Source organism: Colletotrichum orchidophilum, assembly GCF_001831195.1.
Source record: "Colletotrichum orchidophilum strain IMI 309357 chromosome Unknown Scaffold_3.1, whole genome shotgun sequence".
Lineage (NCBI taxonomy): Eukaryota > Fungi > Ascomycota > Sordariomycetes > Glomerellales > Glomerellaceae > Colletotrichum > Colletotrichum orchidophilum.
Window position 1 is genome coordinate 141,109 of NW_019172959.1, and position 24,518 is coordinate 165,626.

General features: G+C 53.2%; 9 protein-coding genes across 9 annotated transcripts; 5 read left to right on the top strand and 4 right to left on the bottom strand.

The window, feature by feature from the left end:
* Positions 1-289: 289 nt before the first annotated feature.
* On the bottom strand, positions 290-727 carry CORC01_00429 (uncharacterized protein; the record flags this gene model as incomplete). The annotated part of the gene is made up of 1 exon (XM_022612086.1): positions 290-727. One exon carries the CDS (start codon positions 725-727, stop codon positions 290-292), a length of 438 nt encoding a protein of 145 aa, XP_022481225.1.
* Positions 728-3,602: 2,875 nt separating this feature from the next.
* On the top strand, positions 3,603-3,764 carry CORC01_00430 (uncharacterized protein; the record flags this gene model as incomplete). Its single annotated transcript, XM_022612087.1, has 1 exon — positions 3,603-3,764. A coding segment is annotated over one exon (162 nt), but the record flags the coding sequence as incomplete, so codon positions are not given.
* Positions 3,765-5,877: 2,113 nt separating this feature from the next.
* Positions 5,878-6,111, bottom strand: CORC01_00431 (uncharacterized protein; the record flags this gene model as incomplete). Its single annotated transcript, XM_022612088.1, has 1 exon — positions 5,878-6,111. One exon carries the CDS (start codon positions 6,109-6,111, stop codon positions 5,878-5,880), a length of 234 nt encoding a protein of 77 aa, XP_022481227.1.
* Positions 6,112-8,448: 2,337 nt separating this feature from the next.
* On the top strand, positions 8,449-9,895 carry CORC01_00432 (uncharacterized protein; the record flags this gene model as incomplete). Its single annotated transcript, XM_022612089.1, has 4 exons — positions 8,449-8,569; positions 8,717-8,766; positions 9,035-9,441; positions 9,535-9,895. The coding sequence occupies 4 exons, from the start codon at positions 8,449-8,451 to the stop codon at positions 9,893-9,895; spliced, it is 939 nt and encodes a 312-aa protein (XP_022481228.1).
* A 1,159-nt stretch (positions 9,896-11,054) lies between these two features.
* On the top strand, positions 11,055-11,159 carry CORC01_00433 (uncharacterized protein; the record flags this gene model as incomplete). The annotated part of the gene is made up of 1 exon (XM_022612090.1): positions 11,055-11,159. The coding sequence occupies one exon, from the start codon at positions 11,055-11,057 to the stop codon at positions 11,157-11,159; it is 105 nt and encodes a 34-aa protein (XP_022481229.1).
* A 563-nt stretch (positions 11,160-11,722) lies between these two features.
* CORC01_00434 (uncharacterized protein) lies at positions 11,723-11,857 on the bottom strand (the record flags this gene model as incomplete). The annotated part of the gene is made up of 1 exon (XM_022612091.1): positions 11,723-11,857. The coding sequence occupies one exon, from the start codon at positions 11,855-11,857 to the stop codon at positions 11,723-11,725; it is 135 nt and encodes a 44-aa protein (XP_022481230.1).
* A 3,746-nt stretch (positions 11,858-15,603) lies between these two features.
* On the top strand, positions 15,604-17,810 carry CORC01_00435 (glycosyltransferase family 2; the record flags this gene model as incomplete). The annotated part of the gene is made up of 5 exons (XM_022612092.1): positions 15,604-15,747; positions 15,819-15,920; positions 15,971-17,040; positions 17,092-17,285; positions 17,335-17,810. 5 exons carry the CDS (start codon positions 15,604-15,606, stop codon positions 17,808-17,810), a joined length of 1,986 nt encoding a protein of 661 aa, XP_022481231.1.
* Positions 17,811-19,298: 1,488 nt separating this feature from the next.
* CORC01_00436 (uncharacterized protein) lies at positions 19,299-20,450 on the bottom strand (the record flags this gene model as incomplete). Its single annotated transcript, XM_022612093.1, has 1 exon — positions 19,299-20,450. One exon carries the CDS (start codon positions 20,448-20,450, stop codon positions 19,299-19,301), a length of 1,152 nt encoding a protein of 383 aa, XP_022481232.1.
* Positions 20,451-22,215: 1,765 nt separating this feature from the next.
* On the top strand, positions 22,216-24,472 carry CORC01_00437 (heterokaryon incompatibility protein; the record flags this gene model as incomplete). Its single annotated transcript, XM_022612094.1, has 3 exons — positions 22,216-22,639; positions 23,052-23,451; positions 23,542-24,472. The coding sequence occupies 3 exons, from the start codon at positions 22,216-22,218 to the stop codon at positions 24,470-24,472; spliced, it is 1,755 nt and encodes a 584-aa protein (XP_022481233.1).
* Positions 24,473-24,518: the final 46 nt, after the last annotated feature.

Sequence of the window (24,518 nt, forward strand, 5' to 3'; positions counted from 1 at the left end):
GGGTGACGGCGTAGACGTAGGACGGACGGCGTACGTAGGAGCGAAAGTGGGATTGGACAGGTGCACTAACGCTCAAACCAGCTTCACAAGGGAGTGGCGCCCGTTCGAAGGAGGTGGTCGATGAGGTTCGGTGATGTGACCCAGACAGGTGAACCGGGAAAAAGGGTGGTGAAGAGAGCTTTGGAGGGAGAAGATCCGCGGCTTAGGAGCTGGTGTGGTTTGATGTGAAGTGCGCAAGGGCAGTGAAGGTGAGGAAGCTGGGAGGACGTGGAGCGAGCGGCAGGTTTATTCAAACCCGGACTTCATCAATCTCCAACGGAAGTGAGGGCAAGGCGCACGAATACAGCAACAGTAATGGCGGGACGGACGATTTCAAGTGGAAAACGCAGCCGGCAGGGCACAGGGGCTCTTTCTTGATATATCCTCCGGGGTCTTGGCTCTTTTTTCTTGTTGCTCCCCTCCTTCCCCATCGACGGTGCCGTCCGAGAGCTGTGGACTGTGGCCTATGGCCTGTGGACTGTGGACCACAGAATCGGACGAGTGGGATAGGGGATGGGTGATGGACGACGGGTGATGGGTGATGGGTGATGGGATGGGACGTGGGTTGGATGGGACGTGGGTTGGATGGGATGGGATGGAGACTTGGAGATGGGCAATGCGGGACCTCAAAGTGGATTGGATGGGAGCATGGCATGGAGAGAGAAGAAGATAGGCATGGCAAGGACATCGCATCCTTGTCGAAAAGGTCAGAGGGGACCAGCAATTCCCATCCATCCCGGTTGCCGTTGCTGCTACTGCGAATTCGTAGTAGCGACTCTGCTCTGTTTTCCTGCTGCTGCTGCTCCCCCCACCAGTATTCGTCCCAGCAAGCAGCAAGAGCAAGGACCAGGAGGTACCAACAAGAAGGCACCTGCTATAGTACGTAGTAGGAGAGGAGCGAGAAAGGGACCGGGACCGGGACCAGGTACTTGGCTTTCCTAGAATAGCGTAGTGGAAGGACGTGAGGAGCAAGGTACCTACCTACTTACTTGGGCCCGTCGGAGAGGTATTCAACGGTACGTATCATGAAAAACTCCGCTACAATGTACCTTGCCTCTCTTACTGAGCCTGACGTGGTCTCGCACTCTGGCTACCTTGTCATGCGTCCGTTTTTGAGGTTCGGACAGCTGGCGGGAGATATTGGACGATTATCGGCGGCAGTGGCAGCAGAAAATAAAAGAAGCCAATAACCAGATGCCGCCGCATGACATGGGGAGTGACTTGCTGTTCGCTGGCGCGCTGGGTTTTCGCCTTGGAGATTCCTTGGCCTTATCGTACGGCAACATTTCCACCGCTCAAGGCTTGGCATTCGGTACGGCAGCCGTAATCGAATCCCGGGACTCCTTCGTCGTGCAGCGGCTCCTCTCCTGCAACGTACTGTGTACGGATGAGAGTCTGGATCAATTCGCAAACAAGGGACACGAGGACCCAGCCGTGCATACATCGGCATGTCGTCCGTTGCTCCTATTGTCATCTTTGCTTTTCTGCAAGAAAGCGTCGTATGCATGGGGGGCGCACTCTGTACCAACTCTGTACTCGGACGCAGGCAGGATGCCCTGGACACTTGCTGCTGCTGCAAGCGTGGCGGGATGCCCAGGAGAGTTGCAGCATCACAGACAATGGGATGGCGTGGAAGGGATGCGCGTCCTCCGTTTTGGAAAGTCGAGGGTGGCTGGCCTGAGAGCAGGAGTAGGACAAGCGACGGGAAGGTCATGGCCCGGTCCCTGAGTTCTCGATGCTAAGGTAGAGTAGACCCCTGTCCAAGCCCAATCGCCACTCAGTCTCTGGCCTTTGGACTCTGGCGTCTTGGAGCATAGATAGTGGTGATGGGGCAAGGAAAATCTCCTCGATGGAACAACTCCAAGCACCCTCCCGTAGCATCTCTGCATTGTTTGACGGTCTTGATTGCTGCAGGCTTGCTGGAAGAGTGGTTTTGCGGTGTCACCTGGATGTGATCTGGCGGGCGGTGATGCTCGACCATGACTAATGACAAGCCTTCCATTACGGTGCCGCGGAGGAGGAACTTGGGAAGTGAACGGGAGGTCGGAAATGAAAGCAAAAACGGAGGGCCCCTGAGTCCGTTTTCTGATGCCTCCCTTCCACCCTGCGTGAGGTACATCGGAGTGGCACTAATTTCGTGTGGTGAGATGAAGTACCTCGGTGGCTGGAATATCGGGGCCATTGGGGGAGCCGAGGGACCTGGGAATTGGAGATTGGAGGCTAATGGGTGCGGAAAGAGGACGGAGTACGTACAACAAGGCGACTAAGGTAAGCGTAGATCAAAGGTAACACGGTGAAATTGAGTGGCCGTTACAGATACATCAGGAGGACCCCGTAGTTGCTTGGCAGTTGGTCACGTAGTGACGTACTCTCGACACCTTCCTCCCCTTGCCTTTCGTCTTGTCCAGCTCTTGCTCCCTTTCTCTGCTCTGGATTCAGGAAAGAGTACATGTATCCGTATCCTTCCGACTTCGTGCCTGCCAACCTTCCTCCAGTGTTGTGTCTTGGTTCGAGTGTCCATGTCCGTGCAAATACATGTACCTACTCAGAGGAAGTTGCCCCTGCCAGAAAGCACGGAACGACAGGAGCAGAGACTGACTACCGGGTCCCAACTGCTGCACTAGCCCGGCGCCGCATGGCAGGCATGGCGGGCATGCCAGCAAGGGACCTGAATCTGTCTTAGCCTCACTTGCTGTTGGCCTGTCAGGTCCAAGTCTGTGACATCATCTCGAACGGTACAGGGCGGTACTCTAGCCTGGGCTTTCTCGATTGTGGAAGCGGCTTTTGCAGCTTTTGCAGGTAATGTCTTTTTGTTTTTGTTTTTCGAGATAACCCCGGTGCATTGTTACCCGAGAAGCACCAAGAGCCTAGAGGCAGACGAGCAGGGGAAGGGAAGAGAAGAAACTACGGCGAGATAGGCAACGACAGGCAAGACAAGTCTGGCATCTCTGCATCATGTCGGAGGCAACTCCTTCAAGCTTAAAGCGCCTCCCACAGGTCCCCCACCCTGTCACGTCAGTCTCTGCAATGCCAATGTCTGTTGCTTTCTTCTGCTCGTTCCGTTGCTTCACCTCCCGCCCACCTCAGAGACGGTAGGCGCGCCTGTGTTGGCGGCGGCGGTGGTTCTACTACCCTCAGTTTGGCTAAATGGCCATTACCAACTTGTCGCAACACCTCTCGCCGTCAGGAGAACCAGCGCTCATCACTCCACCCATGCATGCGCCTGAAAGAGACTTGTTCCTGGAATTTCACCATTCTGCGAACCCGCATGGCTAATGAACAGACTCCACTCGTTTGTCCAGACTCCAGAGTCAGCTGGAATTGCTCCCCCGTCATCCATGCGGCGACCAAAGTCCATCCGAGCTTCTCGCTTTCCGTTCAGCCGGCGCGTGGCCCGTTTCTCACGAACGAGGGCTTTTCCCCGATACATGTACGTATCTGTATACTGAGATTACTGGCCGTCTCCGACTCCGACTCGGCACTCTTTGCGCTCAACATGAGGTGGAAGCCCCTCCACCAGCGATCTTCATCTGCCACAAACCCCTGCCGAGTGCACTGAGGCAGTGGATTTCGACTTGCGCGTGGCCTGCTCGTCGTCAGATACGGCGCACATCCACCGTATTACGTGCCAGGCAGGGGAGACGACCAAGATACCCCCGACGGTGGCCCCATCTCTCAACGAACATGGGAATCTCCATCGCCTCAGAATTAAGGTAGTAGACTAGGATCGGTTTGACATACTCGCTGATCACCATCATCCGTTTGCTTTGTCGTTTTACCCATACGATTCTCCGAGGGGTCACCCTGACCTTGTCTGTCATCCCCTCACCTTGCAAAGGAGTCGGATGCTGGGCCTGAATCTCAGGCTCAGCCGTGTTGCGTCCTCCGCCAGCCATGTGTTACTATTTCCGCCGTCGACTCAGAGTCTCAGGCCACCCTCTGGAGTGAGCACGAGACAACGCCGTAACGGACGACAGTAGGCTCTCAGTCATCGCGGATGGGCTTCACCAACGCCCGGACGGGATTGGCAAGGTGACAGCTGCCCGAGACACCGCTTGCGAATCCTCCTCTGCCTTTATTCGCATCTCCACCCCTCCTCCAAGCTCCCGCCCTCCTCCTCCATCGGAGTGGCGGAATTCAGGAGATGAAGACGGGGGTCCATGGAGGGACCTTCATTACGGAAAATCACATTGGCTGCAGGATACCGCAGAGACTGAGACTTGCTAGAGCCTGACGGTTCCTCCAATTGATCGCCTTACCTCGTCAACCCATAGGCTCCCAATGACAAGCTGCCAAAGACAGCTTCGGGCTTGCACATCGACAGGGAGCGCATGCAATCATCCAATAGCCGCCATGGGCCAGACACGGCGAGAGGCAAATAATTAGCAGAGGTTCGTTGAGCTCAAATGTCTCGCGCAAATTACCGCGGCGCGACGTGGACACTAAGTACTGCCATGGCCAACTTGGTACCCTGCGGCAGCATGCACAATGCAGGGCTGGAGAAGAGAGTCGCAATCTTCAGGCACAGACGGACGAGACACTTGCTCATCATTGGCCAAGCCACCTCACTCGAACAATTGCCGCGCGAAGGGGCCGCTACAACTAATATACGATGCTTGCCGTTGGTTTGAGTCTCTCGCTCCTGTCACACATTGTGACGACGGCAGAGACAATCCACAACAAGGGCGAGAGTCAATCTAGGCTCTAAGTTCAGACACCTGTGGTCATTGCAAGAAAATTTTCCACGCGACAGCGATCTGCCAGTGATTGAGCAGTGGGAGGGTACGCAGCGATGAGTGCCATTGTTCAATGACAGGCAAAGAACGGAGCGACGACGACGACCAAGATGAACCTGATTCCCAGTCTTGACGTGCTTCCGTGCGCGCCTCATCAGAATCACGAGCTGCGTGGGTGGGCGCCTCCGACAGATGAGCACATTGACATGTACCTTTACCCCATACCTCGAGCCAGGCCAGGCAAGGCCGCGCTGCTTGCGAGGAGATCCCCTTCAGATCGATAAGAGGATGCGCGCGGAATTAGCCACTGCGATGCCCAGTGATACAGACTTTCTTCAAGTCTTTGGTAGGAGCTGTGGTCGGTACCTAAAGACTATACTTGTTGCTCGTTGGTGTTCGGTCGCTAGTACCCGACAGTCCCGCGTGGGACGATTCGCGATCAAGCGGTCAGACATGCCAAGAATACACCAAAGAAGCAAGCCCATTGAGCATCGTCTCTCGAAGACGGGCAGGCGAAGCTTACGGTGCATCAAAGAGGCACGGGTGTATGAGGTGCAACATGCGGTGGAAGGGAGTTGGACGCACCGTTACTACATAGTAGCAGCCCTTCTTGATACGCTGGGGAGACAAACGTCAGTATTCGTACGGACTTGGCCCCCCCGGATATTGGTGCAGCGGATTGGCAAGTTGGCACCAAGAGCGGAGAGACGCAGGTTCCCACCCGGTCTAGTGTCATCCCCTGTTGGTGCTGACGACGACTCGTTGATTACAGGCTCGGCAAGGTGGATCGTGGGACGGGCAGAGAGGTTCGGATTCGAGGAGGCGAGGGAGAAACGATGGGGCTTCCTGTCTCGACTTGGGTTGTTTGGGTCGTGGCGTGGTAGGTAATCTGGAGTCGCACTGGAGGGCCCGGAAAGTGACTGTCCTTTGCCTTCGCGCTTTTAGCCTCAATCAGGCCTGGGTCGGCGGCTCATCGTTGTCGGTCGATCAGTTCAGTCACTCGCCGATTTGGCCCTGCGGCCCCCACGAATTTTTCTGATATTTTCCATGCCCGTCCGCCACTGGTCGGAAATGCCCATCCTCCTGGACAAGAGCGCATTTGCTAGTGGAAGCATCTAATCCGATCCTTACACATTACCCGCGGGTGGTGAAATCCTTCACGAGTCTCGACTGCACCTGCGTCTCCCAAGACCGTATCAAGGTCTCTGGGTGTGAGTGCGAACGGATACGGCGGCACTCTGACCAGAATTTTCTTCTTTCTTGTCGTGGAATCGCCTTTTCCCAGGCGAATGGAGGTCATGGAAGCCTTGAAGAACCTGCAAGATGCTGGGGACATGAAGATCTCGGTGGTCTTGGTGTGGTGGTGCGGCCTTTGATCGTTCGGACGAGGCGGAAATAAGGGCTTCTCCCGCTACCGTTTTTTTTTTTTTCTACCGGGTCGAAGTCCGGGGTTCTTCGATTCGTCGAATCTGTGTCGACGCCAAGCTCTAGGCGGCGGTGGTGGGTGTGGGAAACGTATCGTGATCCGATGTTGCCCCAAAAAAAATCCGGATTTTACGAACCCCGACATGCTTACCCGGTCAGATTTCTTGGTGGACGAAGAAAGGACAGCAATAGTAGAGAGTGAAAGGGGGGGCGACGCAGCGGTTATGTACTGCAGAGGCGGGCAAATACGAGATTCCGAGGGATACAATCCCTCACCTTAGTATTCACCCCTGGATGCCCTCGCCCATCACCATGCTGTTTTGGGCATGTTACGGGTTACGAGCCATGGCTGCAGAGGCTTGACACGGTGGCCGAGAAGCCCGGTAGACGTCTGTCGGAGGAGGACTGCCATATGACTCGGGCGAAGCGTTATCAATGCCCGGGCGGCTTACTAAGGTAATGTTCTAGGCTCTGCAGTGCCTTGCAAGGCGTGCAGGGCGATTTTGGGGGCCCTTGACGGGCGATTTATGGTTAAATCCAAACTGTTTGCGGCTCTGGGGGGGGGGATGTTGCCCGGAATCTGAGAGTATGAGTGCAAGTTTTGGAGGGAGGTGAGCCTTGCCTCGTTTAATCTTCCGCCTTGGCTCACAGGCGACTGCTACTTTGTGAGCGAGTCTCTCAAGAACGTGCGTGGTGTGAGACGTGACTCCTGACCCAGAAGACTCTGAACGAGCTGTACGGTACAGGCTGGTTCAGGTGGATGCGACTGACTAGATCGAGGGCGACATCATCATTGTTGAGTGCGAGCAACGAGTACCCTTCTTACTCCCTTTCAGCCCTCGTAATGACTTGATCAGACTTGGAGCAGCAGTCTCCTCGAATCTACTTTTAGGCCGCTTTAAACAGAGATGCCATTCTTGTTTGAGGTCTTGTTCAAGGTACCTCACAAGAACGCATCGGACATTAGGATATCATCGTCGCTGGCCCGTTAGGCGGAGACACCCACACCTCTTGGCGTTTTGCGAATGCGCCATGCCCGGCATACCATCTTGAGTGAGCTCAATAGCTTTCCCTGACAATGGAAGATGTTCGACCGAGTCTTGCATTTTGTTCAGGCAAGGTCAGATCTTGATAGACCACCCTGCTGGGGTTACCCGGAGCCCGAGCCAAAGGTCATTCAATGTCAGCGCAGTAAATACCTAGGTACTGATCGGCTGCCTCACTCACTCACTCATTCACCTGAAACTCATACTCACCCAATCATTCACTCACTCACGTACTCATTGCGCATTCAAAACTTCAATTCAATGACTGTCACGCAAGGCCTAAACTACCTTACCTCAGCGCTCGAACATATCTTATCTTTGCAAGGCAGCCACCGACGCCGTCCCCACGTCCAGCCAACGCCTTTTTCCCAATCGGGAAAAGACGGCGTATATGCTTGATTTTAGCTCGACCACGCAGCCACAGGCAGAGCTGTCATTAAGCTCATCGCAGGAGAAGCACTTTCAAGGTGAGGTGATGTAATGAGAGGACGCTCGGCACCTGCCAACGTCGACCTAAAGCCAAGGTCGATGCTGATGCCAATACCAATGCCACTGCCAATGCCAATGCCAACACCACTTGCCAACACGGAACGGGAGACCACGACCGAATCACCGACCCTGGGCTCACCTCCCTCCTGCCGCTATCATTCGACGCGAGATAAGCGGGCAGGGTCGACATCTGGTTCCTTTCCCTTTTCAGCACCGCTGCCAATATTTTCTCAGCTGTTGGACGAGCAAGCGGGCTGGGCCCAGAAACGCGAGGAATGTCACCAAACGGCCTAGACTCCTCCTTCTCCCGCAGTGTCTCTCTTTCTTCCTTGCTGCTCATCGTCATCTTTTCCCTCCAACTCTTTTTTTCTTTCTCCCCCCCTGCCGTTTGATCCACCCATAGACCCCCAGCCTGCCCGCCTGCCTCCCCGGGATCGTGTGCAGCGAGTGCGAGTGTCATTGCTCTGCGGACCCCGTCAGCGGTCAGCCTTCTTCATCGCCTGCCATCTTCGTCATCCGAGCTGCACCCCGACATTTTGTCCTCTTTTCGTTATTGTGTCTTTTATCGAGCCCTTTCACGACCGAGAAAGTGCTCCAGTTGGTGTTTACGGCCTTAATCAACCCCTTCGCACGCACTAATACGACAGTTGTCTCTTTGCATTCAACCCACCAGACCTCTGTCGGCCTCGGCACACACACACGGCGCAAACAATATGAGAAACGCGATTCTTCTCGCAGCCGGGTTGACGGCCGTCCGTCACGCGTCTGCCGCCTATGACACGACAATTTGCGGCAAGACAAATAAGTTTACGAGCTCAGATACCCAATTCATATGTGTGTGGTTTGCCCTTTCCCATTCCCTCGTTCTACTTCCGGATCGTTGAGGATGTACACCATGTAAACGCCATCACGACACATTGAATCACCATCTAATCATTTTGCCTCTCATGACAAACCCCAGCTAACACGAGAATTCTGCAGTCCAGTCAAATGCCTGGAACCCGGTTGGAGATGGCTCCTCATGCGTATCGGTAAGTAATGTGACGTGACGACCTGCCGTATACGAGCTGCAGAGCCCCCGTATCTCTACACCTCCATGCTCTCTCTTCCCTATCATTACCCCTCCTATCTACGCCCATATCACCCTGCCTCCACAATCCTCTTCTGACCCTGCATACTATCACGAGAGTTCCATCGTGGCATTTATCTGTATTCTGCTCGTATTTCTTCCGCCAGGCCAATCTCATGCCCCCATCGCCTGGCCACCTCCACTAACACGATACTCTTCACGATGCGCAGGTTGACCAGTCCATCCCGGCCTTCGACGCCAACTGGAACTGGGAAGAGGACAAGAACAATGTCCACTCGTTCCCCCATGTCCGCTTCAACTCGACAAAGCTGCCGACCAAGCTGAGCGCCATCAAGACGATGCGCCTGGCGACGCAATGGACCATGCGCAAAGGCAACCCCGACAACGACCCGCCCCGCGACTTCGCCGCCACCACCTGGGCGGAAAGCAAGGCGGAGCTCAACGGCGTCGTCGCCAATGCCGCCTGGGACTTTTTTGTCGACAAGGACAAGACCAAGACGTACAACCCCATTGACTCGGGGGCGGAGATTATGATTTGGCTGGGTAAGGTCGGAAACCCGTACCCGCTGATGGGAGATTCCATTCTCACCAATATCACCCTCGGCTCTACAGAGTTGTAAGCATTCCACCCAGTGCCTCGCTTGCGATCTTCTTCGTATTTGATTCCAAGTCATGGCCATGCTGACGCAAACTCGCTTCCACCTGATAGCTCCCTCTGGTTCGACACCAACCAACGTGACCAAAAGGTCTTCACCTGGGTTACGCGCGACGGCTCCGACGTCACTCAGTTCGACGAGGACATTACGCCGCTGCTCAAGTTCGTGTTGGACTCTGGCGAGATTGACGGCGAATCGTGGCTCGGTCTGGTCGAGTTCGGCTCCGAGGCCTGGCACTCGCCGGAAAACATCACCTTCAGCGCGGCTCACTTTAGCATGGAGCTCGACAACGGCGACAGCGATTCCAGCAGCGGCAATGGGGGCAAAGACGAGAACGCGGCGGGCAGAGGCGCGCTGTCTACGCTGGGCTTGGGGTCGGCGTTGCTGCTGTCGCTGTGGGCTTTGACCATGTAATCATATCCCTCTTTTTTCACGTGTGCGCTTAAGGGAGTAACGGATTGGAATAACCACACTTTACTGGTTTGTAGAGCGTGTGGATTCGGTGATAGCCCGAGCATCAAATCCATCGTAACCGGGTCAAAACGACATGAAGCTCGAGGTAATTGAGCCTCAAAAGACATTGTACTTCATCACAAGATAATGACATAGAGAGCCTGAAGACCTATTACAGACTGGGCAAACAATTTGCCAGCCTCTGTTTTCACGATGTTTTGAAGATCCTGTGTCACTCCGCATGAACAGCTTGACAACGGCAGCAAGCTATATGTGACAGCAAAAGGACTGGGTAGTCAGTCACAAAGTCCCAAAAGCTCTCGGAGCACATGCATGAATTCTCAATTCGAGAGGTCCCCTAAAGAAGTCGAGTGTACCTTTCTTGAGTGACATCTTTTCCTACCTTACCTATAGGCTATGCGAGATCGTTGATCACACACGCACACACACGCGCATACGTTTCCAAATATTAGAGCATTCAGCCTTCGGAGAAAAAAGGGCGGCCTCCCACGCCAGACGGACAGGATCTACCATTTCGACATGGCAACGCCAAACATGACCTTATTGGCTTTTGCCTTCTGCAACTCGACTCCTCGAGTGCACCAAGCCCCAGCCTCATTGGAGAATTCTCGTTTCAGTGTGAGAAACAGCCTCAGCCACTGACGGTTGGTAGACGGTGTAACAAGGCTGCTTCATAGTGCTCACCGGGGTTTGAGTTGGCTTGGTCGGCTGTCCGACGCGGGCATTTCGGCGTGAGCAATGGGGCACGTTAGCATGCAAAAAAGGGACAGCGAGAGATCGCCATGCCGCTGTTTACTGGAATCTGTAGACGGGCATCACGCGGTGCTGACTCTCGAGAACGCGTATGGCAATCTCGTTTTCCATGAGTTGGTGGTGGGCAGCACACATCTCGCAAAGGATCAGCTGCCGGGATGTTTCTTTGGCTGGGGACAATGTAGCAAGGATTGGGAACCGTCACCCTTGGAGGGGGGGAGAGTGGGATGGTGTGCACGGTCTTGGCGGACATGGATGGGAAAGCGGCGGGATTGGAGAGAGGCCTTGCAGAGAGAAGCCCCATTCGGACATCAATAATGCTCGCTGCAGGCTTACAGTAAGGGAAATGCAAATTGCGTCGAGGTGCTGCGTCATCGAGATCCACGCCTCGGAGAGTGGCCTCAATCCGGGACAAGACTATGCGTTGGACAGGACATTGACAGTAGTCTGATATCCACACATGGCGGCGAGAAACGGCGGGAGAACTTGTGTTGTCGTTTCAACGTTGATGGTGTGAGGGAAACCAAGGAAAAAAAGACAAGGTGCTTATCTGGCGCGCTATTCTTTCGTATTGGCGGCTTGGCGCGCGTGCCGCCATGCCGAAATGGCCAAGACAACGGGCGGCTACAACGACTGTGGGCCATGGCAAAGTATGGAGGCGGGGAGGAGTTTGGGATGGACGAATTTTTGCTTTTTCAATGTGATTTACTGGGGTTTGTTGACGACGATATGCTGTAGGATAGGAACCGAGTTTTAAACATATGTCCAGAAATCAGGGTCTGGTGTGCTTTTGGCCCCTTTATTCTGCCCAGCATACCCGTGGAGTTCTTTCGAACGGATGTCACTGCCACTGATCATCATACCTGGTTCCACATGTGCGATCGATTACCTGCTACGCCGTACAAAAGGACCTCAATATCGTCCGTCAGGACAAAGTAGGATGCGGCATTGGTATCCCATGCCCGTACAAACGGATACCTTGGCCTCTGGGATGCGATTGCGATAGAGAAAGCATCATAGGGCAACAAAAAACACGAGGCAGTGGGGCGGCCTCGTTGCCTGGTCGCTCCAGCTGTCCAGTTGGCCTTGACTTATGATGTCTCGGTATTGAAGGACCGGATCGACATGGCGGGTGTGAATCGTCGACATTGTGTTCCTTGACTCTGCCAGGTGAGTCGAGACTTGCGTTGCGCGCGTGGCACGGTGGAGCCGACGGAATTCGTTGGACTGGGGTATGAAGGAGTTTCCGTGACCATGTTCCAACACAATGACGGGATGGGTATCTGTAAATCGGGAAGAGAAAAACGACGGGCAAAATTATTGAGGAATGCCCCAGTCAGATCAGAAATCGGACCTTCGAGATCGGGCAAAAGAGTCCGGCTGGCGCCGGCCCATTTCCTGTCGACGGCGCTTGATCATGCTTCAAGGGATCGCCATTGCCAATAATGAACAGCTCTATTCGAGACTCTCTGACCGGAAAGCGACATGATGAAGCGTCATCGTTGCCCAGGCCAAGCGCCATGTAAGACAAGGACTCGTCAGCCATGTTCGGCGGAGCCGGGAAGGGCGGCGAACGACAACGCCGCAGGACGTTTGGGAAAGTACCGGCGGGGAGCGAGAGGCTAACGGGTCAATGCCCAAACAGCAGAGAATAAAATCATTGCAGAAAGACGAATGCCAGGGAAGGCAGGTTAAACGTAAGAGAACACGCATCAGCGAATGGGGATGTCGAAATAGCCTCTGAGGTGGATGCTGTCATGGTTTACGCTTATTAGCTTATTGGCGTCGGGACCGTAGTCAGTGGGCGGGCCTAATAGACTGTATCGAATCCGTGGCCCAATTGCGTGGTATTGATTCTCCGGGGCTTTGGGTTGAAGAAGGCGGCGTTTGCCAGTGAGACGGTTTGCGTGTATGATGGCGATTAAATGGCTGGCATGGATTTGCATGTGCTGCAGCGACGGCGGTTTGTTGGTTTGAGGCCAGCAGAGAGACAAGAGTGTCGGTCGTCTGTCATTGGGGAGGCCTCGGAGGAGGACAGCCACGGACCGTCGATAACGGCAGAGTTGGAACTTGGCACGGAAGCTGGGGAAGGCAAAGAGCAGGACATCTGAAGCTTTCATCTTCAGTCAATCCGGCCACTGCCGAAGGTGGATCTGATAACAACGGCCGCCGTCTCGGGCCTAGCATGGTAAGGTAGTTGGTGTGCGAATGCCAATGGCGGGCCATTCCCACCGTGGGCTGCCTTAGCCCAACGCTTTGTGTTTTTGAGTTCCAAGGTTATTTGCTTAGCGCGGTGGGCGGAGGAGAGGAGCTGGCGGGTGTGGAATCAGAAGTTTCTCGATCCATCGCGGCAGATTGCAGCTTGAGGATGGCCGGTGAGTTTGCAGCACTGGTGGGTGGGATGCAAAGTCGATAGTGCGTGAATGGGTTCGGGATGTGCTCGTGATGGGTGTTTGCGCTGCTATCGACATCCTGGTTCACATCCCGGTTCATGCTGCCAAATCACGGCCCAGATTGATTCTCTGACCACCTTCCATTTGACGAGGACCACCTGGTCGACAGTTACCAGCCCCTACAGTATCCCTGCCTCTTTGTCTCCCCGTAGCTTCCTCGGTGTCGATGTCGCGGTGTAACTTCTCACCTTAAGGTATCCGAACCTTAAGGTATCCGACGTAAGGTAAGGTAGGCAGAAGTGACAGCAAGAGTGACCGAGGAAGGAGTGGGGGTAGCTCCCTCAGGTATCTCAGGTAGGTAGGCAGGCACAACAGCAGAAGCAGCTGCTCATCCAGAAGGAACCCAAAAAGATGATGCGCCGTGGTGGCTGCAGTTCGTGGCTCCTTCCCACCCTCCTCACTTGTGCCAGCCCGTGTCGCATGTCGGCTTTCCCTCTGGGGCCTTGGCGCCCGTGATGTGGTTGACGCTAGCAACGCCTGCAGATCGACCCCTGTCCAGAACGCGGTACGTACCGCGATAGTCAGCTCATGGCTTGCCGATAGCATCTTGGCGGCTCTTTCCTCATGGGCTTTTTTCCAATGTCCATCCATCCACCTCCTCTCCTCTCCATTTTGGTGTTTGCGCACCTGCATGCAACAATGTTCCGAACAAGTTGTGACTATCCGAGGATGCCGCAAAGGCTACAGAAAGGGTTACCAGGCAAACCGGGAAATAAGCACACGGTTGATGATGCAGGTGGCTTTTTCCCTTTCCCACCTGCCTCCGCCTGCCTACTTTGCGGCTTGCCATGGATGCCAGGCACGGGACACCTACCTTATTTCCCACAACCCTGCTTTGATCTTTTGTATCTGTCCTTCTTCTGCGATGCGTTATCTGCTTTACTACCTTACTTACTTTAGGTAGCTTAGTTCAACATCTCTCTATCCGGAATGGCAGGCGAATGTTTCCCTCGTTCAGAAGCTGCACCGCCCAATCATGTACATTCCAACCATGTGCAATCATCTCCACCGCACTCCGGCATGGCAGCAGTTGCTTCTCGTTCCTCTCTCGTCCTTGTCTGTCATGTTCTGCCCGGCTTTGTTCTTCTTGCCTGTTCCCGTCCACGGTCCAACCCCCGTCCATCCCCCCACACCCCTCGTTGTACTCTTGACCATGTCATAATCTTCCTCTAGGCTTCACCGTTCGTCTGCAATCCGCGGCAAGAGTCAAACTCTTCTCCATGCAGATTTCGGCCATAGCTCGTGAGCTACGGCAACTTAGTATAAGCAAGCTAAGCTATGCAGTATACTGCTACGCTATCATTCTTTACCTTAATCTGACGTGTTGGGTCCAGCTGCAATGACACCGGGTATTCTAATTCTCCTAGACGGTGATGTCACGACGTCTCTCCCATCGGGCCCTTGCAACTGTCAAACTGTCCAATGACCGCCGTATCCTTGCCACGATCCTTTCCCCTTTCCACCCTTTCCACTTGCCCGCACATTAGGAGGCCGAGTGGACTGGTGAGATATCCATCGAGGGACAGGGCAAAGTCCATCCTCAGTCATGGTCCGGACATTATTCGACGAATGAACATGGTCAACCAACTGTGTTCTACAGTCCAACCTAGCCTAGCAATAAGGTACCCACCTACCATGCCGTACGTATTCGTACCTCATTCCGTGGCCGTGATACCGTATTCATATCCTTGCAGGAGGAAGCAAGACGGTGTATTCGTAGGGCCTGCCTGCCATGCCTCCAAGCCTCTTTCTCCTCTTGTTTCTCGTGTGCTTGCGTGTCTGTCTGCCGAGGCTGCACCTTCCTCTCTCTCTATGCCGTGCTGAGGTATCCCCCCAATTCACCAGCCCATCCCGTCACGACTTCACCTTGCGCCCTCACGGTCTCACCTCATACCATTCGGCTTCTCGTTGGCGCCTTTCCTCACCTCTACCTTACCTCGCCTCGCCTCCTCTCCTAAGGTCACCTACACCCCCTCCTCTACCTCCGTCATTCCGCCGTATTTGTGGCTTGCCTCTAACAGAACCTCTCCTACCTCTGTCCCGCTCGCTACACGTAGAGGTTGGCATTGATTCCTAGTCTCCCGCTGCCATCACCGCGCTACTCTCGCCGCCTCTCTCGCTCGCTAGTTTAACCCCACGAGGCTGGTCTACTTACAATTTTGACTCGTTCGCTTTGACAACATTCGTTGTTTTTTCCCTTCACCCTGTTTCGATCCCTCATTCCTCCCCCCTCGCCTTTGCTGCTGAAAGTTTCTTTCGTACGCTTCGACAACACCTAATGGGCGTACACCGTCAATTGAAGCTATCTTCGTTTGCAACATCACCCCTTCGGCGCATACGTTCCACTACCAACGGAAGCCGACTCTCGATACCCTCAACCACGAACTCATCAGAGTGAGGAGAATATCAGTCGCTTCACGGGATTTCGTAGCTATTGCCATAATGTCGCGTCCTTTCATACCACGGGGAGCTACCCCCGACTCGGGTCTGACGCCCCCAACTAATCCGTTCGGTTCCAACCCGTTCGACACCGATAACGAGTCGAGCGCGACTCATTCCCTTGCCAGTGACTCAACCTTCACCGTAGTACGTTTGAGTGATGTTCCGTCGCCAGTAATGCCATTCGGCCGGACGAAGCAGAGACTAACATCTTGCAGAATGCTGTTGGACAGTCACATCCGTACGACACAACGGGCAGATCAGCTCAAAGATCAAGCTGGGCCGGCTCCTCTAACCACCGCCTGAGTAGACCCGACATTGTAAGTTACTCAACTTTTGCACATTCTCAGACAAAACTAACAAACACCAGGAGCCTTCGCCCTTGGCCAGAGAAGTCCCCGTCTACAATGAAAAGAGCCATCACCAGTCCTCGTCCGGGACAGATGTCGAAGCCGGTCATATTCCACCAGTGGTATCTGACCCTGAGAAGGCAAAAGAGACGCACACCACCGCTCTGCCACCCTCCTCGGGTGAGTCGTTCCCTAAGCGACTTTACGGCCGTTTTCGCGCAACCTACTGCCCCAAGGAAGAGCCGCCTCTGGTCCTGCCACTGTGCCCGAACGATACCGAGAAGCTCAGTTACGTCCATACCAATCGGCTTCTTCTCTACATCTTTGGTGTCTTCTCTTTCCTCTCGCTCGGCGCAGGCATGTGGCTGTTCGCGCTCTCCGCTCCGGCATTCTACTGGTATGGCGTCTTTGCGGGGGCAATGTGCATCTACCTGTTGATTTCCTACATCGTCGGAATCATCGGACGAGACTGGGACTACAAAGCTCACTTGGAGCTGGTTGAGCGCTTTCCCATCACTGAGGAGAATGCCCCCACTGTCGATATATACCTCCCATGCTGTTCCGAACCCATTGAGATTCTGGAAAATACGTACAAGCACATTGTCAACATTGATTGGCCTGCCTCCAAGCTTCAGGTTCACGTCATGGACGACGGTAACTCAGAGCCTGTCCAGCTCCTCGCTGAAAAATACGGCTTTAACTACTCTGTTCGCGATGACCGACCTCGTCTCCGAAAGGCAGGCAATCTGAGATGGACCTTTGCCCAGACCAGCGGAGAATTCTTCGCAATCTTCGATGCCGACTTCTGCCCGCGCCCAGACTTCGTGAAGGAACTGATGGTCGAGCACTTGGGCGACGATAAGACGGCGCTAGTTCAGAGTCCTCAATACTTCCGTGTCACTGATGACCAGACTTGGGTTGAGCAGGGCGCTGGTGCTACACAGGAATTGTTCTACCGCGTTGTGCAGGTCAACCGTAACCGATGGGGTGCATCCATCTGCGTCGGTAGTAACGCCCTCTACCGTCGCGAGTCTCTTGTCGAAGTCGGCGGGACTGCCGAGATCGGATTCTCCGAAGACGTCCACACAGGGTAAGTTGAGCTCAGTGTGGTATGCAAGAGTCTTTGCTAAATATGCCACAGTTTCGGCGCTGTTGACCGCGGCTGGAAGGTCAAGTACATCCCTCTCTGTCTCGCCACCGGTGTCTGCCCCAATTCTCCCCGCGCCTTCTTCTCCCAGCAGATGCGCTGGGCCCGCGGTTCTACGACTCTTCTTACAAACGGCCACTTCTGGGTCTCGAACCTCACGTTGATGCAGAAGATCTGCTACCTTTCAGGTTTACATCCCTCTCAAGTACGGCAAGTCCATCAACTGACTATTCTCAGGCTTCTTGTACTACGCCGCGGTTTCTCTCAACATCTTCCTCGCCCCTATCGCCGGCACACTCCTCCTTGCCATCCGTCCGAACTGGTTCAAGTTCTGGAATCTGGCTTTCGCTATCCCTTCAATTCTCTACGGCGTCATTCTCATGCGCTGCTGGGCCAAGGCCAAGTACGGCTTCAATGTGCAGCACGCAATGACGGTCCAGAGCTACGCCTACCTCACCGCTATCAAGGACCGTCTGTTCAACATTGAGCTTCTATGGGCTGCATCTGGGGACGCCAAGGCACACAAGAGCAACAAGTACCGCAACATGCGCCTTCTTTGCATTTTCTGGACCCTAATTGTTACTGGTGCCATGGTCGGTGTCGTCACATGGCGCCTCGTTACCGGCTTCACATGGTACCACCCCTTACCGCTCATCATCATCAACGTCTACAACCTGTTCATCAACCACTACTTCATGTTCTGCAACTGGTAGTGATCCAACTGCATGTAAGCGTGCGTGCGCGAAGAGCGGGGAAGAGGTGTTTGTTTTTAAAAGCTTGCATTATACATGGATAAATGGAGTCGAGACATTTGATTTTTGCGATTGAGATGACGGAGGTAGCATTGACGGCTTTACTCGTATGGAAACGGCCTTATACCATTGACATAGACGCGCGTGCGCAAGTATGCCTGCACATGATGCTTCCAAAGCATACCTACATTTGGTATTCTTGTATATCACGGTGGACAGAGGAGTCATGGAGGCACCCTAGCACCGCCGCTGCATTTCATAATCATAATAGATAGTAATACTAATATGAAGCTTTCGAGACCGCATTAAGACCCCGAGAAGCATCGAGGTGACCTCGCCACTCGATAGGGAGCCAATAGTGGGCTATTCTTGTCTTGACCCGCACGAGAATACTCAGTACTACTACTTTTCTCATAATTCTAGAAGCATAACAACTCTTCCGGGTCAAATATGACAACTCGAATCTTCGCTGGGTCCAAGCCGTTGATATGCTTCCAGACGTATTCTGGGTTGCTGTCGTTCTCGGTCATTGTCTCGATCGATCTACTTTCCTTTTGATCCGCTATAGTGCAAGCGAGTAGTCACGCCGTGATCGATGCAAGGATGCGGCTCTATTCCGGTCTTTTTCCCGGCGTGTTTTCAACAGCGTCTTGGCAATCGAGGCGTTGTTCATGTCCGCGATTTCGTCCTCGGCTCTATGTTAGATATTGTGCGAATAACATCATCACTCCATGGCCCGATCCAGGGAGGTAGTGCAGATGTAATGAGCGACTCGAATCTCCACCCACTCTAAGCCGGGCTTGGATCGAGCTAGGGAATCAAGCCAGCGTCAGCCGTTTGTTCGTCTTAACTTTGACCGATTAATTTGTAATTCTGACTGGTACAGGAGTTGCGCAAACGCATCAAGGCAAGGAGGGGAGGCTCGTTTTCTACAACTGCTGGTTCCTTTGAGGTAGCTTCTGAAACCAATTTCGTTGCATTCGTGATTGTTTTTGGCGGAACTAGGGCAATTGGGATGAGGTGGGACGTTAGATGTGTGACGATGTTAAGTTTCCGTGGTTCGTCTTGAGTTGAGCCGTATAGTCTTTCATCACATGTATACGAGTTTAGCAACCATGTAGAATGCTTCTTGAAGTCTTGGAAGGAAAATGGACCCGAAGTTATTGTACTTCGCGTCGCGATTAGGGACGAAGAAGTGAATTGGTTCCCGGCGTATCATTATAAAGTGTCAAGCTCTAGGAATAAGGATTGTTTCGGAAACCAAATTCTCACACGTGATGCAAAATGAGTCTGTGGATATCTCACAAATAGTTCAAATGCTTCGGTGAATGTGAAATTGGACACGCGATAATTGAGATCTTTCAACTTGCTCGGTGTTTATCTATTTTTACACGGCTACATAGGAGGATGGTTCCGAATCGCTGTTATTACTCATGATGAAGATCGAGGTTACTCGAATGGAATAGCCTTAGGAGGATCGACCCAGTCAAACTTCCCCATGAGGCTCGTCAACCACACGTCCCCGGGATGGTATGCTCCCTTGGGAGTTCCCCCGAACAGCAGAGTACCGCTTAGGAAAGTGTGAGGAAATCCAGGAATGAACTCGTGAGAAGACTCAATCTCGCAAATCTCCTCCTCGGTGAGAGCCAGTCCAAGTCCCTTGATGTTGCTCTCAATGTGACCCAGCTTTCTCCCACCCACGATAGGGAAGACAAACGGGGCCTTGTGCATTACGTAGGCGACTGCAACGTCGGGGAGCGACGCACCCTTGGCGTTGGCGACCTTTTCCAAGGCCTTGGAAACCTTCTTGTCGTGCTCCGACACCTTGATCTGTCTCCCGGGGTTGTGCTCCTCGCGCTCCTTGAAACCTTGTTCCGTCTGGAAGCGTCCGGCATTGAGGACGCCCCAGGGGCAGAGACCCATTCCCTCGTCGATGCACATGGGGATGATGTCCCGCTCAAAGTCGCGCATCGAAGCGTTCCAGTTGCCTTGGTACACGACGAACTGGCGGAGTCCTGACAGACGGGCGTACTGGTTTGCTTTGGCTACCACCCAGGCCGGGGTGTCTGAAATTCCCAGGTAATGGACTTGGCCAGAGACGACTAAATCATTCAAGGAGTGCATGACCTCGGGAATCGAGGCGGAATAGTCCCACCAGTGAAGGTACAAGATGTCAATGTAGGTCGTCTGGAGGGCCTTCAACGATCGTGCGACGGAGTGCTTTAGCGACTTTGTGCTATTCCCGCCATAGTTTGATTGAAGTTTCGACTTGTCGTGCAGCTGATAGGCACTGCTGTACTTGGTGGCCAGCACAATGTCATCGCGATTGCCGCGCGAGGCGAGCCATTCGCCCACCCACTCCTCGGACTGGCCGGCCTGGTAGTTGTTCGCGGTGTCGATAAAGTTGCCGCCTTGGGAGTAATAGTGATCCATGATAGCAAAGGCGGTCTCCTTGGTACATTCGCCTATGGTGGCCTTTTGCTTTTCGCCAAAGTTCATCGCGCCAAGAGCGAGGGGGGACACGCGAACGGCCGCCGTCGGCGAAAGCTGGCGATGCCGTGCCAGGTAGGTGTCCAGGGGCTGTTGGAATTGAGGGATCATTTTTTGGATAATTGAAGACGTTTGAGAACCTTATAAAGCAACAAATTTGGCGAGAATGTTATCAATATGATTTGTTGACACTGGAAACGATGTGAGTTCAAGCGAGTATTCCCTCTCTCATGATCGAGCTGCCAGCGGTACTTATAATCTGAGCCTCCGTCACGGATCGCACTACCATCGCATGAGTGAGTGTTTCATCACACCAGCATCATTAGTGCTCTTCCACTGCCGGCTATTGGTAAGGCGACTAAATGCTGGGTCCCCAGCGTTCGGGTTCAAGTTTGGATGCGCAGAGGGCATGAGACGGATTTCTCGCTCGTATCGGCGATAACGTTAGGGACGTGGGAGCTTGCTGATGGCTGTGACTGCGGCATTGTGGGAGTGAGGCACGGGAGCCAACGAGGCGGATGAATCGGGAGAGGTCGATCGATCCCGGACGGTAGACGAACATTGTTGACGAGATGGACTGTCGTGAACTTCTGGGGGTGGATCATCATTGCTGTTGGCATCCCCTCCCTATCACAACCCGAAGCAACTAAGAAGCGAAGGCCCACTTGATCTATGCACTACTGCAACCGGCTGACGCGTTACGTACCGCCGCACGATCCATATCATAACCCGAATTCTCCTCAAATTCTCATCCTGCAACCTGCTGACGCGCGAATGATTTGGCAAATTTCTGGCCCTTGCATGCCTTGCGACATCAGCACGTTTCTAAACTTGTTAATTCAGGCAAGTTTCCCGGAAGAAAAAGGCGTGGAAGAGCTGATAGCTGTGCTGTTTGCACAGCGGCATTCGCTTTTTGTTACAAAATTTGCATAAAGCATCTCTGATGCTCTCCCTCACCCCAGCTGCTCTCAAGAAGACGACATCAGTGGGTCTTACAAGAGCATCATTAGTCAAGAGAGCCTCTCACTCCCTATTTGTGAGCCTCCAAGACCGCACGAGAGAGAGCGCCAAAACGCGTGATGATGTCGGCAGTTTTATGGAAATGTGTTAATTTTCCGTGTTTTTGAGGCCACATTGTTGCCATAAAGCCTCTTGACCATTATCTATGCCCGACAGATATGAATTTAGTAAAAGTGTGTCCACCTGGCTCTCCTCTAATGACAGAAAGGTATTTGGAATAAGAGAGGTTTGCACTGGTCAATCGAATAAGCCCAATTTCAGCTGGGCCAAGAAAAAAACATTGGAGTTCTTCATTGACGTGACATTGAAGGCGAGGAGATATCAATGGCCTGACTGCGAATGACTGTAAAAAGGAAGCTGATGGATTAGCAAGAGACTTTGTAGAATTCGCAGGGTCTTGATGTGCTGCGATTTACTCTTGTTTGCTCTTCTTTGTACGCTGTTTAATGCCGACTCATTTTTGTACTATTCAATTCTTCAGTCCTTCATGTCCGGTTCAGTCTTAAGGGTGGCGAGCTTACCTACCTAGGTACGGATAGCTAGCATAATGATTGAAAGCAGATCTAACATCAACAACAATTATTGCCTTAGTCATCACCCTCATCACCTCGGAGCTTTTCGAGCAAGGTCAGGTGGTTGTGAACCCACGAGGAATTCCTCGCCAATCAGCTGGGAATATCACTTTCCCCGATATTGTACTACTTCATGCTTTTGAAAGACGGTGACAACCTGCAACAAAGCCATCGAAATCAAAACTCCGCTTCAAAAGTCGGCTGGCGTTTACCTCCGCCTATGTGATAAGAGGCAAAGGCGATACCCCTGCTACAATTTACCCCGCTTCTGAAAGCATCACACGATGCCACAAACACCTCAGCGTTATCTGAACAGTCGAACACTTGGTCAATGTCCCTTTTGCGGCGGCCTGCGGCCGAGAAAATCGAGTCAAGGTCAGGGTTCAGGGCCGTTGGACCTGATTATAGTCGACTTGCGCCTAGTGCGCAGTCAGTCGACAGACGGGTGTGCTGGATGCTGTGTCATTGAAAAGGCCCTGACGTATCTTTCTCCCGGATGGAGAAACTTCACCAACAGGCGCAAGTGTGACAAGTGTCAGCCGGAAAACTTTAGACTTTGTAGGATGGGCGACTGCGCCGAATCCGCTTTCGCTCTCCTTCCGCTAGGAGAGACAATAGAGCTTTGCTATCCATACCGCATACTCGATGACCTTGCTGCTGGGCCGTCAAGAAACCTTGAGCTATTCATTACAGAAGGCAATGATCATCGTATGCTCGGTGCAAGAATCAGTCTAGCTAACCGGACACACGACAGGACGGCCATTGAGTCTCGACGAAACGGACAGTGTGATCCAGAAGCAGCCTCTAGAAAAAAGCTGGCAGGTCAGGCTCCTTCTAGCAAAAGCTTGGATTGATAATTGCTGCAGCAGTCACAACTGTAGCGGGGGGTTGGCAGCAAAGACATTCCAAGCGGACCGCGAAAACAAGATCAACCGAAACAAGCGAGACAATGTGGAAGACGAGCTTCTGGCAGTGTTTTCGGGTCATCAAGGGTCGGAAACTGTATCTCACAGCCTTGAGTCTCACGACAACCGCTGGGGGCTTTCGCGATTACCTAGAAGAGTTCTTGATCTTCGGGTATTTGCATCGGAGCAAAGACTGCGTCTGATCGAATGTTCAGGAGACTATGGTATTTATGCTTGTCTTAGCTACACCTGGGGTCAACAAAATACCGGAGTGACGACCCTGGAGAACCTCCAAGTTCGCTTAGAAGGTATAGTGTTTGAAAATCTACCACAGACGTATAAGGACGCCATCAAGGTGGCAACAGCTTTGGACATACCATTCCTATGGATTGACGGGCTTTGCATTATCCAAGGCGATATCGACTCCAAGGATTGGGCGGAACAGTCTTCTCGGATGGCGGAAATCTACGGAGATGCAGTCCTGGTAATCGCGGCTGCGGATTCCGATTGTGTCGACGATGGTTTTCTCTCAACAACTCAATCATCACGGACATTCATCGAATTTGAGTGTTCAGACCCGGACAACTGGGACACAAGGGATGAAAGGACTCCGATGTCAGTTCTTGCTAGACCAATGCTAGACCATAGTTGGCTTGGCTGGTCTACTTTGGCAGAACCAAAGGCCCGCGGGACACTGAGTCGCAGCTGGTGTTTCCAAGAGGAAGTTCTCGCGTCTCGACTCCTCACCTTTTTCGGTGGCGAGATGAACTTCCAATGCCTCGAAGACGAATACCGATGCGAGTGTGCCTTCCCTGCCTCGCCCTTGGGCCTGGTAACAATCAAGGAGCTTTATGAGCCTCGATTACAGCTAGGTGACCTGGAAACGCCCAACTGGATGTGGCAGAGCACCGTCGAGCACTATACGCGGCGGAAGCTGACAATGGCCACCGATAGGCTCACCGCACTATCGGGAGTTGCTCGCATTGTGGAGTTAAGCCTCGGCACCAAGTACGCTGCCGGCCACTGGCTAGATCGCGACTTCCTCTGCAGCTTATGCTGGGCGCCTGTGAGAACCAGGGAAACCGAACGTACCTTTTCACATGACTACATTGCTCCATCGTGGTCTTGGGCAGCTCATAACGGACCCATTACCATGTGGATCCCTTATGGGGGTTCTGAAGAGCCAGTCACCCCGCGCTATCTTGACAAGACGGTAGTTCGCAACGTCAGCATCATTCCAGCAACACAAGATGATGCGGGCGCAGTAATCGGAGGAAGTATAACAGTCAGCGGGATCTTTCTCGACGTATCGGTGCAGATCACATTGGAAAAGCAATCTGCGGGAGTCATGAGAAGAAATACGGAGACAGTCCCGTTCTACTTTGATCGACCAACTGGGGCAGTTAGCGATAGGGACAAGTACTTTTGTTGGGTTGTTTGCATTTTGCCAAATACAACCGCAGACAAGCAAAGGTCTGGAACCTACTGCTTGATGGTTCTCCGCAGCAAGCCCGGCGGACCTGCTCATATTTGTGAGCGCGTAGGGTTCGCAGACTTTGATACAACCGCGTCTGATCCTGCGATGAGGTTCTTCAAGGGGTACAGAGATTCCATCAGGACTGCCGTAATAGTTTGAAGAATACACATGCGGGAAGATCTACAGCTTTTGAAAATGGAACACA